This window comes from Phymastichus coffea, unplaced genomic scaffold, assembly GCF_024137745.1.
Source record: "Phymastichus coffea isolate CEN01 unplaced genomic scaffold, Cenicafe_Pcof_1.1 PCOF00011, whole genome shotgun sequence".
Lineage (NCBI taxonomy): Eukaryota > Metazoa > Arthropoda > Insecta > Hymenoptera > Eulophidae > Phymastichus > Phymastichus coffea.
Window position 1 is genome coordinate 4,173,831 of NW_026706822.1, and position 17,863 is coordinate 4,191,693.

A 17,863-nucleotide genomic window follows, 5' to 3' on the forward strand; every position below is an offset into this window, starting at 1 on the left:
ATTTTCAATTTAAAGTGGATGATATGGCATTGCAATGAGTACGTTCATTGCCGAATCTGGCAGAGTGATAAGTAGTTGTATTTTTTTATGTTCAAGACGCTTACTTCAATCATTAATATTATTATAATTATTAACATTATAAGTCAATAAATAACACATTAAAGTAAGTGAATCTTTCAGAGACAAATTAACGAGACGCGTAATATTAATTTTAACGACAATAATAGAAATACATTCCAATATTATCTTCCCAAATCAATAATTTATCATCTACATAGTCATAATAGACTAATGGCTGCTGATCTTATCAACAATATTTGTATTGGCGTGTAAATATATATTTTTAACTTTTTCTACCCACCAAATCTAGATTCCCTATGACACACTTGCTTAATTAATAACAAATATAAGTAATTTCAATGAATAATAAATAACAAATTAGTATAATTCTGACTTCATACTCTATTTCAATGATATTCCACCTGTAAAATAAGATTTTTCTAGTATTTCCTCGATCCAATAATTTAAAAAAAATTGTAAACGACTTAAGTGAACAATTGATGAAAATTATGTGGACTTCAGATACCGATAAGATTCTGTTTTGTTGGCCGATATATTTTTCCAAGCTTTATCCGAAATAAGCCTATTTTTCGATTTTTTCAAAGTTTTGCAATTATCATTTCTTCAATTGCAAGTATCTACTAAACTTTCGTGAACATTGATTTGCTTATTCTAAAGAAAACTTGAGTTTAAAAATAGCAGTGACTGGTATAATGTGTACTTTTGATAAGGTTTATATTGATCACGTTGCAATGATCGATCGGATTGGGGATAGTAAGGACATCATTGTCCTCTGAAAACATTTATTCTAGATAGGCTGTGTCGGGCGTTCTCGCCTCCCACCACAATTCTATGTTGGATACCCCTTGCCACAATGACAACACTGCCGACAGAATATTTGAACTTATAAATATTAAAAGTAGCGCATTGTTCCATCTGCGGTTCTAGGTTGGATGAATAGACAGACCGAAGGAAGGGAGAGAGAGAGAGAGAGAGTGGACAGGGACTACCAGGAGAGCGTGAGAAGTAGCTAAGTGATCTGTGAAGCGCAAAGGTTTTCACACCTAGAGACAAAGGAAAAGAGTTAGATAAAAGCGGCACAAGCGAGAAATGACGTAAGGGGTCATTCCAGATGAACACGTATCAGAGGAAGGACGTGCCGATACTGAAGCCTAGAAGAGAATCCAGCGACTTGAAGGGTCGAGAAAATTATTAAACGACAATTCCAGGCCCTCCAGTGAATAGTTTATTGTCCGTCAGCGCTGCTTCCGGCCTTGCATGCTCTCCCCTATGGCGAAATTTCTTTGCTTCTTTCTCTCTCTCTCTCTCTCGCATGTGATGGGGCCGGCTTACGAGCGCAATCCAGAGCTCTTATACGCTCGACTACCACACGCATAAGAGCAAGTCCGAGACAAAGATTGGGGGCAATTCACATGCAATCAAGTGAAAGTGCAAATCGACACCATCGCTCATAATTTCAATGCGTGGAGCTGGTAATCAATACGAGTAACGAAGTTTTATAATACGATTCTCACATGTATGTCAACTGTTTTTAGCAAACTTTCTCTCTTCTTAAAAACAGAACTTTTGTAGCTTCTAAGCCGAATTGGCTTGCTTATTCAGGCTGTGACGTGGACAGTATGTGTGTCACACGATTCACAAACTAATAATTTTTAATAGCAATTGGACAAACCGAATAATTTGTGTAAATGTCATACATGTTTTTCTATGTCTATTTTTATCATGCAATCTTTCTCTCTTTCTCTCTCACTCTTTTAAAGGATTATGTTTTATAGCTACATTGTATGATTTTCAATCTCTCTACGCACTTGTGCATGGAAAATCTTCGACTAAAATGACAGGATTTTACATGCAACCATAAAAGTATAGAAGATACATTATTTTCGCTACGACGTAAGAATAAGTCACCATTTTATTCACCGCAAGCAACAAAAAAGGATTTGATGTGAGAGACACTATGAACGTCAGATCTGCAATGACTCATGAAAAGAAATTATTTAATATCAAAAAATTAATTGTGTAATAATTTTAATTTTTATAAATAAAAACATTGTATTTTAAAATTAATTTTTTTTTTCATTTAATCTTATCCTGTTTTTCTATTTTATTCAAAAAATATAAAAATAATGAAATCTTAACTATCATTCAACTAAATGATATTTCATCATCAAATAACAATAATACTTTTATAAATTATCTGAAAAACGCACGCGACATACGATGATGCATAGGTCCATGTGATTTATCATATTTAACCTCATGTAATATATGCGATCTGATTTCAGTATAAAGAGTAATGGTGAGTTAAATAAATAATTATTTTAAGTCGTTAAAAAATTTTCATCCTTGCTGTGAGAGTAACCGTTGCCTCAATCTACTCCTGTTATGCTTGGTCTGGTGCACACACGTTTGGCGTAACTGCAGACGAGCGCCAAATCACGAAGCAAATGAGAAATGCATAAAAATTAAATTAAGTTTTCCACTGCGAGTGTGGATTTGTAGGATGTTATTCGGGTGAACATAAAACATTACACAAATTAAAATAATATAAACGAGAGAGAGAGAGAGAGAGAGAGAGAGAGAGAGAGAGAGAGAGAGAGAAACAGATAGACAGACAAACAGACAGACAGAAAAACGTGAGCTAATACTGAACGTGACATACGAGTACACAAAACAAAAAAAACACTCGCGATAATAATGAGCGTTCGAAATAATTAATGCCCACCTGGTGACCTGCATCGTTGCTGCAGACAATAATGTGTGTGCATTGCTTCCGCGTACCTCTGTTTTCTGTGTATCACAAATTTTTTACCAATCTCACCCTGTCACATTCGCGCTTGTTGATTTCCATAGCGATCACTCCTTAGTCTATACGCACGCTTTAATGAATATTCATTTATTACATGAGTTATAATGTTTATTGTTTAGCTACACGAAATCCACATATGAATATATCACATCGTAAGAAATAATTTCAACAGTTTTTTAAATCAAAATATTCATTACATTGAATGAAAAGGTTTACTTAATCACCATTTATTCCCTTCTAACAATTATCAAGAAATATGTTCGTAAAAATGAATGTAATATATTTTTTTGTGCAGTTTTCTTCAAGGAAAATGTTTATTAAATGATTGTCTTCTGTCTCATAACGTTGGCCCAGAAAAAATGCCAACATGCAAATACTTCTTAGAAGGATGCTGTATTCGTGATAGATGTCCATATCTCCATGTGAAGGTATCTTCAAAGAGTCCTATATGTGTTGAATTTCTACGAGGGTACTGTCTGCAAGGTCATAATGTAAGATATATAATATTTTATTTAAATTTTGTGTATTAATTATTTTTACTCTTATTGTTAGATGTGTATTTTTACCAATTATTAAAAATGTATATTATGATTATATAAATGTCTCTATGTCTCCATGACTTTCAAAGATTAAATATATTTAAACTCCACAGAATAAAATATTCAAATTACCTTACGAAATTTAAGCTTTTACTTAATTGATAGCTTTTCGTCTACTAAAGTACAGTGTGCAACTATCAAATGAGCTGGATAGTGAAAGTTACAGAAAGTCTGGCGCTAACACTACTGTCATTATTAACATGTTTAGCTATTAAGAAGAATACTAGAAATTCTCTTGGTACTTGACACGTTTATTGATTATAACTATATTCATCTTATTATATACTTTTTCTTTAAAAATATGGAAAGGCAGCTTACTACTATTGATACAAGTGGATTTTTCGTCTGGGTAATTACGCCTTAATTTTGCATAGCATGCGTAATAGAGAGAGAGAGAGAGAGAGAGAGAGAGAGAGAGAGAGAAAGAGAGAGAGAGAGAGGGAGAGAAAGAAAAAAGGGGATGTTTCTACTAGTTATACATTCGACTAGCTCTGTAATGCACCTGATTTAGCTCTGGTTCTTCCTCGATCATGGAGTTTTACATTGTTGCCATTACTAGTCGTAGATAGGATTACGCCCTATGCTGAAAGTTTCACGTGAGCTTTCTTAGTTCTCTCTTTCTCAAACAGAAACACCATGATTTAACCGAACATTGATAAACAGACAACAAAATTAACAAAAATAACGCAGCAAAACTTTATTATAAGCTTTTTCAACTGGAGAAAGAATATTTCGCTACAAATGAATGTAAAACAATTCTTTTGGTGGGAAACTGTTCTTTCTCAAATTAGAAAAATTTTAGATCTTCCAATTACACGAGATACAAAGTCAATTCAATAAAAATTGATTATAAACTTAAAATAGAAACAATCTAGTACGAAAAAAATGTATTTCTATTTTCATCAAGATTGTTTGCAATCTGTTTAATACATTGAGACAATAAGTAAATGTTATTGCTCTATGAAATATCTACATAAGATTCAGGAGAATATACTATGAGTATTATGTTTTTGTTCTAGAATGTGATAAAAAGATTTTGATTAATTTATGCATTCTTTATGTCTTTTGAGTCTGATTGTTTGTGAAGGTTGTCTAACGAAGATTGCTGATAAGTTAATTTGGATGGTTTTGAAGTCTGCTTTTATATTTTGTGTAAAACTTTTTAATTTCTTTTTCAACTGTTGGAAGTTGTAGATCATTTTGGATAATTTCATTAACGAACAACGAGACCCATACGATATTACGTATGATATTTTGATTGAAATCTTTTTAGGATAACAATATTCGAGTTTAAAGCAACGTCCCATAGTTGAATGCCATAAGTGTAAACTGGTATGAGTATAGATTTGTAAAGTAGTAATTTGTTCTTATTGGACAGCTCCGATTTTCCTCCAATAAGATAGTATATTTTTTCTCATCTCAGTAATAACTGTACATTTGGTAATTTTTTTATTCAAAATGTTATCTTATTAAAAACAATAAAAAAACCTCCATTTGACGTTTGATTTCTAACATTATTTTTAAGCAAATTCGGCCCTACGACCGTGCCTACACAAAGACTAAGGGTCAGTTCTGCTAATTTTGCCTAATAGTAGGGGTTCTTAAAAACCCATTGTATCAGCCGTTTCAGTGAAGCCATTAACCCATTTCTTCCCAAGGCGCCATTTTATAGTCGATTTGTTTTTGACCGAGGAAAACCTCAAAATAATCGAAAATGTATACTAGAAGTCACTTTTCTATTGTAAAATTTCCCGCTCTTTACGAATCTGCAGTCAGAATTAGGATATTCTTCACGGAAAATTACAAAATGGCGTCTTGAATGTTGATGAAAATTTAGTATTACATTAGAATTTTTCTTTCAGAAATTAGTTGCTGAAATTTATAGAATCAGGATGAAAATGTAGATTTACATTGAAAATGTTAGTTCTTTGATAAACCTAGGCATTACGAATTTTCCTGGAACATTTTTCCAAGATGGCGGCCAGCAACATGTTGACAAGCGGGGAAATCTAAAATTTTCATATAAAAGCCGATTTAGAGAATGAATATATACTACCTATACTTTCGATGTCGCTGAATACAATGCTAGTGTCAATTTCAATTTTACAAAATGGCGGATCCAATATGGCGTCGGTAATACCAAAATCAGTTTGTGTTGATAAAATCGCAAATCTAAGTGCTACACTTTGTCTTGAATTTTTAGCACTTTTTCTAGTATTTTCTAAAATAATTGATGCAATAGTGGAAGAAATTATTCATCAAGCGTACCTGTTTTTTCAAGATGGTAAGAGTCAAAACAATTTGCATATAGATACTCTTGACATTGTTCGCAATAAATATTCGTACGTTTCTTGCAGTCATTGCTAGCTTTGCATATTCTTTGTGAAGATTTTGTGGATTTATTGTGGATATGATGATACTCTCTGAAACGAGTATCACAGAAATAAGTTTTGCACTCATAGCAATAAAATATTGTTCTTATGGTACACTTTATACACATTCGTCTACGATCAGGTATTGTGAGTTTCAAATGCTTTGATAACTTTTCAATCGGTTGCTCTAAATAAGATTTTGCAACACTTTTTGCGAAATCTTTACTAGACATTCTCTTTTTGTTCACCATATTGTACAAAATCAAAGCATTTGTCAGTGAAGACTCGATCAATCTACATAAAATAACCCATGTCCATTTCTTTGAACCAATATTCGTTTTTAGATCACTGCAGTATTGATCATGAAGATCAACTCCTCCCATAAATTTGTTGTATGTCTTGAATGCTCCAGGAAATTCAATTGGTACTTTACGTTTAGCTGTTTTATCGAATCGTTCCATTGGAATAGTAGGTGTAACGCCAACGGCTGTAGATAATATGGACACTGGTTTCGAGTCCATTACCGTAATGTAATTTATACCACTGGTTTTATCATGACTTACAACATAAGATCCTCTAACAGCTTCCTTTTTATCTAGTTTATGTTTATCTATCAATGTCTTCTGTTCGGAATTTTTGATCAATGTTTTCGAGTTTTTACTTGATTTATCCAACACTTTTGGAAACATCTCCTTTGTAAAAACACGATCATCTCTAACCGTACCTGATGCACGCAGGTTTTGTTTTTTCAAGTGTACCAATAAATCAGGGGGTGTGAAAAATCTATCAAAATATAGATGATATTTAGCTACATCATTCTTATCGACCGATGTTAGAAAAACATGAAGCATATTCATCACTGCCCGAGATCCTAAACTGCATTTAGAGAACTTCGTGTCACTTTGACAATCATTTTTTCCACAATAGATATCTATTTCTAAAACAAATCCATTAGAAGTACAAAGGGCCCATAATTTTATTCCAAAACGTATTGGTTTGTCTTTGATGAATTGTTTTAGAAGCGTGCGACCGAAAAATTTAATCATCATTTCATCTATTGATAAAGAAGAGCAAAAAAATTCAAACTGTTTTACATTTTCTCTGAAAATGTTTAAAATTACACGAACTTTCCAAACTTTGTCATTATCAGTCTTATCCGAATTTTTCGAAGTTTTCAAATTAGACTTAATTTTTTCAAACAAATTTCTATTCATCGTTTCTGAAACAACATCGGAATGCCACATTTCATCAGTCGACCAGTAATCTTTATAGCTTTTACGAATATTGGAAGTGGAAAAAATGATAATACCTAAAAATTTGTTGAAATGATCTGGATCTAATTCAAATCCATTTTCAGTTGTCGCTTCAATAATGTAATCTCTCATTCTATCACAAAAAAACATTTCAAATAATTCTCGAGGTTCCTTTCCTAGTACATTTTGTTTTATTGCTTCAAAATTATATATTTCTGATTCAAGTTGAACATGGTATGGTCTTTGTGGATCTATCCATTCGTATTTATGTGAGGCTTCTAACTTTTTCTCGTTCGCGGAAAAATTTTGATACACTTCTTCATAAGATAAGGCTACTGCATCAGTGAATCTAGAAGTTCCATCAGCTTCTCCGTTATTATCGAGACCTTCTACGTCACTATTATCATCATCGGGTACCCACATAACTTCATGATCATTTTCATCTTCATCACTATGATCATTGTTTTCTACAACACTGCTATCAACACTGGTATTTCTCATCGACTTACGTTTCGGCATGATTTTGCCAGTTTTATGAAACTTCTTTTAGAGTCCGAATCTAATAAATATTTATCTTGAAAAAATACTCGGTGAATAGTAAAGCTCACCAATTATCCTGAAAAGGACTATTGGAGAGACAGCCGAAGAAAAAGAGTGAATATGCTCCAACTATCTTGAAAAAGACCGTTAGAGAAATACGCACTTTTCAATCCTCCACAAGATGGGAAAGTTCGCCAATTATCCTGAAAAGGACTATTGGAGAGGCAGCCGAAGAAAATATGAATATGCTCTAACTATCTTGAAAAAGACCGTTATAAAATACACACTTTACAATACTCGAGAAGACAAAGGATTTATCCAACTGTAGGGACAAAGAATCCAGAAAAAAATATAGTAATTAGATTCGCAATTTTATCAACATTACCTGATTTTGGTACTACCGACGCCATATTAGATCCGCTATTTTGTAAAATTGAAAACGGACATTAGCATTGTATTCAGCGATATCGAAAACAGGAATTGAGTACCCACTCACTGGTGCTCATCATTTTGGTATTAACGACGCCATATTGGATCCGCCATTTTGTAAAATTGAAATTGACACTAGCATTGTATTCAGCGACATCGAAAGTATAGGTAGTATATATTTATTCTCTAAATCGGCTTTTATTTAGAAAATTTTAGATTTCCCCGCTTGTCAACATGTTGCTGGCCGCCATCTTGGAAAAATGTTCCAGGAAAATTCGTAATGCCTAGGTTTATCAAAGAACTAACATTTTCAATGTAAATCTACATTTTCATCCTGATTCTATAAATTTCAGCAACTAATTTCTGAAAGAAAAATTCTAATGTAATACTAAATTTTCATCAACATTCAAGACGCCATTTTGTAATTTTCCGTAAAAAATATCCTAATTCTGACTGCAGATTCGTAAAGAGTGGGAAATTTTACAATAGAAAAGTGACTTCTAGTATACATTTTCGATTATTTTGAGGTTTTCCTCGGTCAAAAACAAATCGACTATAAAATGGCGCCTTGGGAAGAAATGGGTTAAAATGATTTTATTTAATTGTCCCACTTGGGAGATTTCTCCGAGACTCTTCCCTGGTATAAAGTCCGGTCCTGGCGTTTTTACGGATCCCAGCGATGACGTAGTTTCAAAAAATTCCGCTTCCGTGAATTCCGAGACCGCTAGATCGCGATAGTCCACGGGCTCCTCCACTGGGTGGGTCGGGAAGAAACAACCCACTATCGCATCCATTATCGTCATGTCTTTGCTCTCGGGTGGGCCGAGACGTCCGAATTTCTGGACTACTATCTTGTAACCCAGTCTCCAGGGGTCTTTATTTAATTCTTCGCACAGTTGTCTCTAATATCGTTTTCTGCTATCCTTGATAGCGTAACTAAGTTTTTCCCGTGCCGTCTACGGCACGCTATACTATCTCTGCGGAGGAAACCGATTTCGTTCGATCACCAGTACATTGTTTTTCTGTCTCGTTTGTCGAGGTCTGTAGCATAGTAGTCTCGCAAATTCGTGTAACAATGACATCGTCTTTTCTACTATCTAGTCGGTCCGCGTACGTCCCGTGATGTCTTCTGGGACTACGTCGGAGGGCGCTACCATAGTTAGCAATATCTTCTGAACGCGATCTTTTTCCTGTTTCTGAGATTCCCATGCTTGGAGCATCTATATTTTGCAGGTCCATTTCGTGACATCTCAGTGCGGCTTATTATTTTGAAGATGAGGTATTGGTAATCACTGGCTGTGAAGTCCTTGATCACACGCTATCGCGCTACCCGCTACGAGAGGCTGGCCGTTGTTATAGTTACTTCGGGCATTGAGTACCAAAAACTCGATCTTCTATACGCAGGATTCCGTCCCAGGTTTGCTACCATCAGATCTAGCCTCACGTCCATATCCAGTAGCTGCCTCCTCCTTTTGTTTGTCGCTGTCATACCCCACTCGATCGCTCTGGAGTTAAGGTGACCAACGACTACGAGATCTCCCAGCAGATCTCTCAGGGCATCTTCCAGCGTACTTACTTTTTCTTCGAAATCTCTGGTCATGGTTCGGAGTGGGATAGACACTACAAGGGGCGGTCAATAAGTCTTTACAAAATCCAAGAGATGGCGCTTGTCACGCTTAAATTATGATGTTTTTGACAAGCAATACTACTAACTAGATATCGTACAAAGTTTCAGCTCGATTCAGTAAGTCGTTTTTTTGTGAGTGTTAGTTGAACAAAAAGTTATTGGTTTATTTGAAAAATGGAAAAAATAGAGTTTCGAGTGGTTATAAAACATTTTCATTTGAAAGGCCTTACACCAGAAGAAATCACAGTTGAGTTGAACGCCGTTCATGGCAAGTCTGCCCCTGTGTTTAAGACTGTTTATAACTGGGTAAATGAATTTAAATGCGGCCGTACAACAACAAAATATGAACCTCGTTCAGGACGCCCTGTAGAAGTGAGTATGTCCGACATGGTCAACAAAATCCACGATATGGTGTTGAGTGATAGAAGATTAAAAATGCGAGAATTAGTTAAGGCCACAGGGGTATCAAAGGGTACAATCATTTCAATTTTGCCTGAAAAATTGAGGATGAAAAAAATATCAGCAAGATGGGTGCCGCGTTTGATCACTGTTGAAAATAAACGAACCCGTGTGGTCACTTCTAAGGCTCTTTTGGCACGCGTACGTCGTAATCCGGAAGACTTTTAGTATCGACTCGTAACTGTAGACGAAACGTGGGTACACCAGTTCACTCCTGAAACTAAAGATTAGTCCAAACAAGGGATTACCGCAGGAGAACCAGCCCCAATGAAGGAAAGGACAGTAAAGTCAGCTGGCAAGATTATGGCCACGGTTTTCTGGGGTGCGTATGGAATCATCTACATCGACTACTTGGAAAAGGGCCAGATGATCACTGGACAATATTGTGCGTCATTATTAAGTCAGCTGAAAGAAAAAATCAGAGAAAAACGTCCTCACTTGAACAAATAAAATGCCTCTTTCTTCAAGACAATGCTCGAGTTCACACGCGTGCAGTTTCGATGGCAAAAATTAACGATTTAAAGTTCGAAATAATTGACCATCCACCATATTCGCCTGATTTGGATCTCAGTGACTTTTTCCTATTTCCTAACCCCAAAAAATGACTTGCCGGACCACTATTCACGTCGAGTGAAGAAGTCATCGCCGAAACAAATGCCTATTTTGAGGGTTTTCAGAAATCATATTTTTCTGATGGCTTAAAAAAACTGGAAGGCCGTTTAATAAAATGTATCGACCTTCAAGGAGATTACGTTGATAAATAAAAAAAAATTACGTAAGTAAAACTTTTTTTTCCTTCTTTTTGTAAAGACTTATTGACTTCTCCTCGTAGCATAGGTGATAGCGCCCACCCTTGTGTTTACATAATCTTCTCCAATTGAAGTGGCCAGTACTTGGTAACCCAGCGCGCCCCTTACCCAGATAGCTAACGTACCCAAAGCGTTGGAAATCCACCTGTCCAGAGTTCTGGTACTGTTCGCTCAGTATCAATACGTTTGCGTTGTGTTCCATCGCTAATTGAGATAGAAGGAGTTATACTATCTCGCATCGGAGCAGATTATCGTGAAGTACTCCTGTCATGTCTATCTGTCTCCTGCTCTCTTCAAGCGCGGCCCTGAATATGATATATGCTCCGGATACCGATTTGTTCGCCAACTCCTTATGTCTCGAATCGGAGCAGAGAAAAAACTTCACCTGTCTCGTCTTACACATTTTACTGTTGTGGTTTTTCTGTCCTTATGTCCAGCAACACCACGATTTATCAGGGTCTTTGAAGTCCTTTCTCCTATGTCCCTACCCGAGGTTCTAATAACACCTAGGTACCGTCAGCCTGGGTCTGACGCGGCAGTTGATCCACCTAATTTTTATTCGTCCTTTTCAAAGTAGAATTTCACCTAGCTCAACCCATCCTCCACTTCTACGACAGCCAAGCGGATGTCCTGCTTATTGGGTGAGCAAAGATATAAGCCGTTGGATCTAGGCTGGTACCTGTCTTGCGTGTCAATGCGTCCGCTATGCTCTGTACGCTCGTCACGCTGTCTAGGTTCAAGATTTCTAGCTGTGTAGCTGTGGTTGACTGTGTCATCCGCACTGAGGGTCTGTCTCAGCTTCTCCTGGAAGTCCCATCTTTCGTTTAGTCCGCTTTTTAGTCGCAAGAGAAGTCCTCTGTCTTTCGTTTTGCGACAGCTCTGAATCCGCACTTTGGTGGATACGCCTTACTCTAAACATCGCAATGTGTCGGCGTAAGTTAGTCCTCCAGGCCTCATAAGTCCATCACGTGTCCCGACTGTCCGCGTTTTGTTCGTCAGCTTTGCCTTATCAGTTTTCGTCGCTGAAGGTTCCGTGCGTTTTTTTTCCTTTTTTGTCTCTTGTGTTTTTTTGGATGCAACCTTCTTCCATCCAGATTCGTCGGACCTTTTAATTGGTGTTCGACTGCTCTAATCACAACCTTTCTTCGGGTTACATCTGTGCTTACATTCCTCTGTATTTCCGTGCCTGCCTCGATATCGGTTAACACGCTATTAATTCGCTAAAGCTGAGCCTGTATGTTATATATAGGGGTCGCGTTGGGTACCCATCGGCGTAGTGAAAGCGTTGGGCTTCATCTGAGGCTCCTGGGAGTCTTTGTTTTTTCGCGTAGGTGGCATTGTTAAATCTGTTTTTCTTGTTTGTCCTTCCATTTTTCTAGATTTTTAAACGTATAAGTGTTATATCAATATTGTAGTGGTCAGGAGGCTTATCAGGTAGTGGGTTCAGTGAACCGTCCTGAACTCTTCTAGAAATTCACCTACAATGGCCTCGATAGTTCCCCTTCGTACACCGCAGCAAGGATCCATCCGATCGCCAATCGGCACTACTATAATTTAGCTTACGCTCTACCATTGTACAGGGCAGCCTCCCATGCTGGATAAGCTGGGTAATGTAGTGCTTTGGCTACTTACAAAGTAAATTCTCAATAACTTTTATTTCAAATAAAAATCTGTGCATGGATAAAAGCCTGATGTTGTGGAAAGGTAGCCCGCTATTCAAGCATTATACTTCCTTGAAAAGGAATCCGTTTGGCATCAAACTTTTTTAATTAGTAGACTGTAAAACTAGATTATTTTGGATTTTATAGTCCAAACTATTTTTTCACCTTATTGATCTAACAAGGGAACGTTCCCAACCCTTCGCCTCCGATTTTTCTACCACTGAGATATGTTATAATTTATAAAAAAACAAAAGGCCTGTATTTTTTTTATTGACAGAAAAAGCTCTTTAAAGGATCATTCCCACTCCAAAAAATTAGCTCTAAAAGCGAATTATAGTAATATCTTTAGTTGTAATAAATATTTTTCAATGAAACTAAAAGGTACAAATTTCTTATAAATAAAGTAAAATAACTACGTAAATTGTTTGCCCGGGCATTGTACCCCCTACGTTGTATAGAGAAAAAACGCTATTTTTAACTGTATTTTTAACCTACGAAATCAAAAAATTATTTTAAAAAAACTAAGAAACTGCTTTTCTAGTAAAAAATGATAAAACAAAATTTACGTGTTTCGGCGTTTTCCTATTATTTATTATTTCCATGATGAATTACCCCTAAACGTTATTTTTACAATATAGACAATTATCAATCGTAAATGATGCTGGTTATTTCATGTGTTATTACGCTCTAGGAAGCGAAAGAGACGTATACTTTTGTTTTGCAGAACTATTAAGAAGGTGAAAGCAACCCCCTAAATTTACCCTCAATTTTACAGTGAAATCTTGTTAATTTATGCATACTTTTCGACGAAAAAACTTCTAAAAAATTCTTTGAAACAATTTAATATATATATATATTATAACGGGGTTTTGGCTAACCCGCCGTTATAATCGAGAGGATAGACTAGTTGACAGCTCGACTTAACCAGTTACTGATGCCACGAGGTTAATACGCTGGTGCGTGGGTGGCTAAGCCCTTCAACCAGCCACGATGTCAAGCAGCCTCGTGGCCCGCGTAGAGCGTCGCAGGTAGCAGTGGCTGAAAAGCGCGAAAAGTAGTGACGAGCGCAGAGAATTCGCCAAGGATAGGGAGTGGGAGCCGGGCGCAAAGTCAGAGAAACGCAGAGAATAAGAAGGATAAAAATAATTTATATAAAGCACCAAAGGGAAAGCGTACAAAGTAGCAGATCGGCAAAGAGAGAGAGAGAGAAGCGGCAAGCCAGCAAGAGAGAGCTAAACGAATCGGTACTTACAATGTGGCGACAATGGCCAGGCCCTCTGTACAATAAGCGCTCGCTCACTGAACGGCGTTCTCGGACGCCGGTTGCAGTGGTGAAAAAGCGTAGGACTGCCTAGCACTAGGTTCTGCACACGCACACCACCCTGTCAACTCGCCGCACCACTGCACGCACTCGCAACAATTTAAGGCAATGCCAGGTCGAAAGTCCGAATACTCCAGTAAGGAAAAGGAAGTCGAGGAACGCTAGACCACGGCAACTGCCCAAGCTAAGAAAAAAAAAGGGAGAGGCCTGATCTTCAACGCGCGTTCAAACACGTGTCGCCCGTGTTACGTCCGCCAGTCAATTGCCGCGGGAGGCGTCCCCACTCCTTCATCGCACTTTTCGGCAGCGCGACCACACGCATATGCGCGTACCCGCGGACGCGACTCTCCCTGCTTATAGGCTCGCTGATAGACCTAACGCGCTCTCTCTCTTACCTTATACTTCGGCGTTGCCGGCTGCTGCGGGCTGCGGTATAATATAATGTAAATCCAAATATGGTATAAGTATATAAACTATGTATATGCATGCGTGGGAGGAGAGAGACATAACGAATGAATTAAACTCGTTATAATATACGAGGTGTGATCAAAAAGTTAGGTGAATTTTTATTTTTCTCAAAAAATATTAATTTATTCATTAATTTTTATTTTATCTCCTTCAAAGTAATCCCCCTCGGATATAATGCACTTGTGCCAACGCATTTCCAATCCTCAAAGCATTTCAAAAAATCATTTTTTGTGATCATGTTTAGTTCATCCTTCGATGCCGTCTTTATCTCCTCAATCGTGGCAAAACGCCGTCCTTTCATGGGCCTCTTCAGTTTTGGGAACAAGAAGAAATCACAGGGGGCCAGATCTGGGGAATACGGTGCCTGTGGCATCGTTACTGTGTTGGTTTTAGCCAAAAATTCGCGCACAAGCAACGATGTGTGAGCAGGGGCGTTATCATGGTGCAAAAGCCAATTTTTATTTTTCCACAAATTCGAACGTTTCTGGCGGATTGCTTGGCGCAAATTGCGCATAACTTGCAGGTAATATTCCTTATTTACTGTTCTACCCTGTGGCAAGAACTCATGATGCACCACGCCCCTGCAGTCAAAGAAAACTGTAAGCAAAACCTTTACATTTGATCGAACTTGGCGTGCTTTTTTTGGTCTTGGTGATCCAGAATGCCTCCACTGGGACGATTGAGTCTTAGTCTCGACGTCATAACCATATATCCATGTTTCGTCACCTGTTATAACCCTGTTGAGTAAATCTGGATCATCGTTGACGTCATTCAGTAGCTCTTGGGCGATGCTCATGCGACGTTTCTTTTGGTCGAAATTGAGCAATTTCGGAACAAACTTCGCTGACACACGTCTCATGTCTAAAACACTCGTCAAAATTGATTGGCACGAACCAAATGAGATGCCAATATCATCAGCAATTTCTCTAATGGTAATTCGACGATTTCCCAACACTATTTTCTTCACTTCTTCAACATTGTCATCAGTTGATGTGCTGGGGCGTCCAGAACGAGGTTCGTCGTCGGTGTCTTCTCGGCCTTCTTGGAAGAGTTTATACCACTTGTAAACATTTTTTTGGCTTAAAGTAGACTCACCATATGCCACTTTCAGCATTTCAAGTGTTTTGGAACATTTGATTCCATTTTTCACACAAAATTTAATGCAAACTCTTTGATCCATGTTTTTAGACAGCAGCAAATCGTGGAGCACGCAAAACACTTCTAACCTTGATGCCTCTCACAAACAAACCAAACATACTACAAAACTGAAATTTGGAACGTATGTTCTAGACGAGTGTTCCGACATAACCAAATAAAAAAGTCGAAGATCAAACGGACGTAGCCCGCTAAATTTCGAAATTCACCTTACTTTTTGATCACACCTCGTATATGTATATATATTCTGTTTACAGGGGTTACCATCTCCTATGTCATCTAAGGACAAGCTATGTTTCCAAATGTGCTGTTAGTAATTTTTTAAGGAAAAACAAGGTTTATAAAATTCCATATAAAATTTAATATAAAAGTAGTAAGGGAGAATTGACCATTCCCACCTAGGTAGCTCGCGGCGTCCGTAAAAATTACACAGGCCGACAAAATTTAAAAAATGGAAAAACCCAGAAACCAGACAGTACGTTCCCAAAGGTTTCTGGTGCGCTGAAACCGAATCTGACCTCAGAATTGCTCCATCACCCTAGGTTTTCGAGAAATCCTAACCTAAAAGTTTAAAAAACGCGATTTTTCACTATATTTCGCGTAGTATTACGTCGTAAGCCAATTTTATTTTAAAAAACGAGTAATGCTCTCTCAAAGTACTACTCTTACCCTTCAAAACCCTTTTTTCAGATTTAAAAAATCTTTTTTTTCCATCGAGATATCGTAGATTGAATTTGAGTGATTTAGCGATTTCGTTACAGCATGAAATAGTGGCGAATTTCCGAATAAGGAGTTATAGTGTAATTATATGTTTTTTGGGTCACTGAATCCAAATTTAACGTCAGAATGACTCTATTAATTCTCAATTCCCTTAACCTTAGAACCCCATAACCTGCGACGCTGTAACCCCTGACCGACATACTCCAAAGTCCTTAGCTCTCGAGCCCTTTAACCTGCTGCGGTATAACCCTCGACCCGCACACCCCAATTTCCTTTACCCTCGAGCCTTTAACCTGCGAAGCTATAACCCCGGCCCTATTGAGGGTTAAAGAAATTCGGGTTTGGTGGACGGGGAATACCGCTGGGTCAATGGAACAACGATAGACGTCATTTCTGCGGTAAAAGAAGGTACAAGAATTTGTGTCTGTGATAGGAAAATTCATATCCAACTTACGTATACAAGTACAATTTACGTTTACATACAAGTGTCTATAACTTGCGAAATCGAGCAGCTAGGATTTTTAATCTTACATTTTTCTGGTCTACTAACGATGAAGAAAGTATCTACGTTAGCAGATATCGGATTCACTTAGGGCCTACATTTCCTTACTTGAGGATAACCGTGTATGACATTGCTCAAAAACTACAAATTTTTGTGCTTCGTTCTTCATCCGTGTTAGGGATCGTGTTTGAGCGGCAGGCTAACGGATAAGTCACTGGAATTGAATTTTTGGTATTATTTCTCGTACAACACTGCGTGCAGTACTTTTATTGATTTTTATTATAACTTCATTTTTCAGAAATTTTATCATTACCCCAGCCCGGTATTAGAATAAGTTTATAATATTATTCGTGTTTTCACACTGCTCGAAAACTCCAAGTTTTTGTGTTCTACTCTTCATCCGTGTTAGAGATCGTGTTTGAGCGGCAGGCTAACGGGGAAGTCACTGGAATTAAATACTTTCTATTATTTCTCATATAACACTGCGTGCAGTACTTTTACTGATCTTTATTATTACTTTTGTCTTCTAGAAATTTAATTATATTTACCCATTTCGAAATTAGAATAAGTTTATAATATTACTCGTGATTTCCAATTAACTTATAAGTTATTGAAGATGTCGGCTTGTAGAATTCTATGCAAAGGAAAAATCGATTCCTTTTGTAATATCTGCGGTAAATTTGAGGTAGCTCGACTTCGTCGATCAATCACTGATATCATTAAAGATCAGTTTGAAGAATGTTACGAGACACCTATGACGAATTTAGACAAACCATGGGTTCCCAAATATATTTGTGAAGACTGTCGCCGAAGTTTGAAAAACTGGAATAAAACTAAAACCGAAGTTGTTCTCCAACCAACAATATGGCGTGAACCTAAAAATCACCATGATGACTGTTACTTTTGTAAATGTGATACTTTAGGTTTTAATCATAATAACAAAGCTTCTCTCCTTTATCCGAACGTTTCTAGTGTAACAGCAGCTTAGTATGGAAAAATAGAAAGAAAAAAAAATTCTGATTCTGAGCCAAAAAAACTTCAACCAATAGAAGTTCCGG

At 37.2% G+C, this 17,863-nt stretch overlaps 1 protein-coding gene across 1 annotated transcript in view; it reads left to right on the forward strand.

Moving 5' to 3' along the window:
* LOC131672064 (uncharacterized) overlaps window positions 1–17,863 on the forward strand; it is a 171,660-nt gene that overhangs the window by 99,138 nt on the left and 54,659 nt on the right. Inside the window, exon 2 of the mRNA XM_058949007.1 lies at window positions 3,186–3,381. Coding sequence (XP_058804990.1) covers window positions 3,250–3,381 — 132 coding nt within the window. The 5' untranslated portion in view covers window positions 3,186–3,249. The remainder of the gene's footprint in view (window positions 1–3,185; window positions 3,382–17,863) is intronic.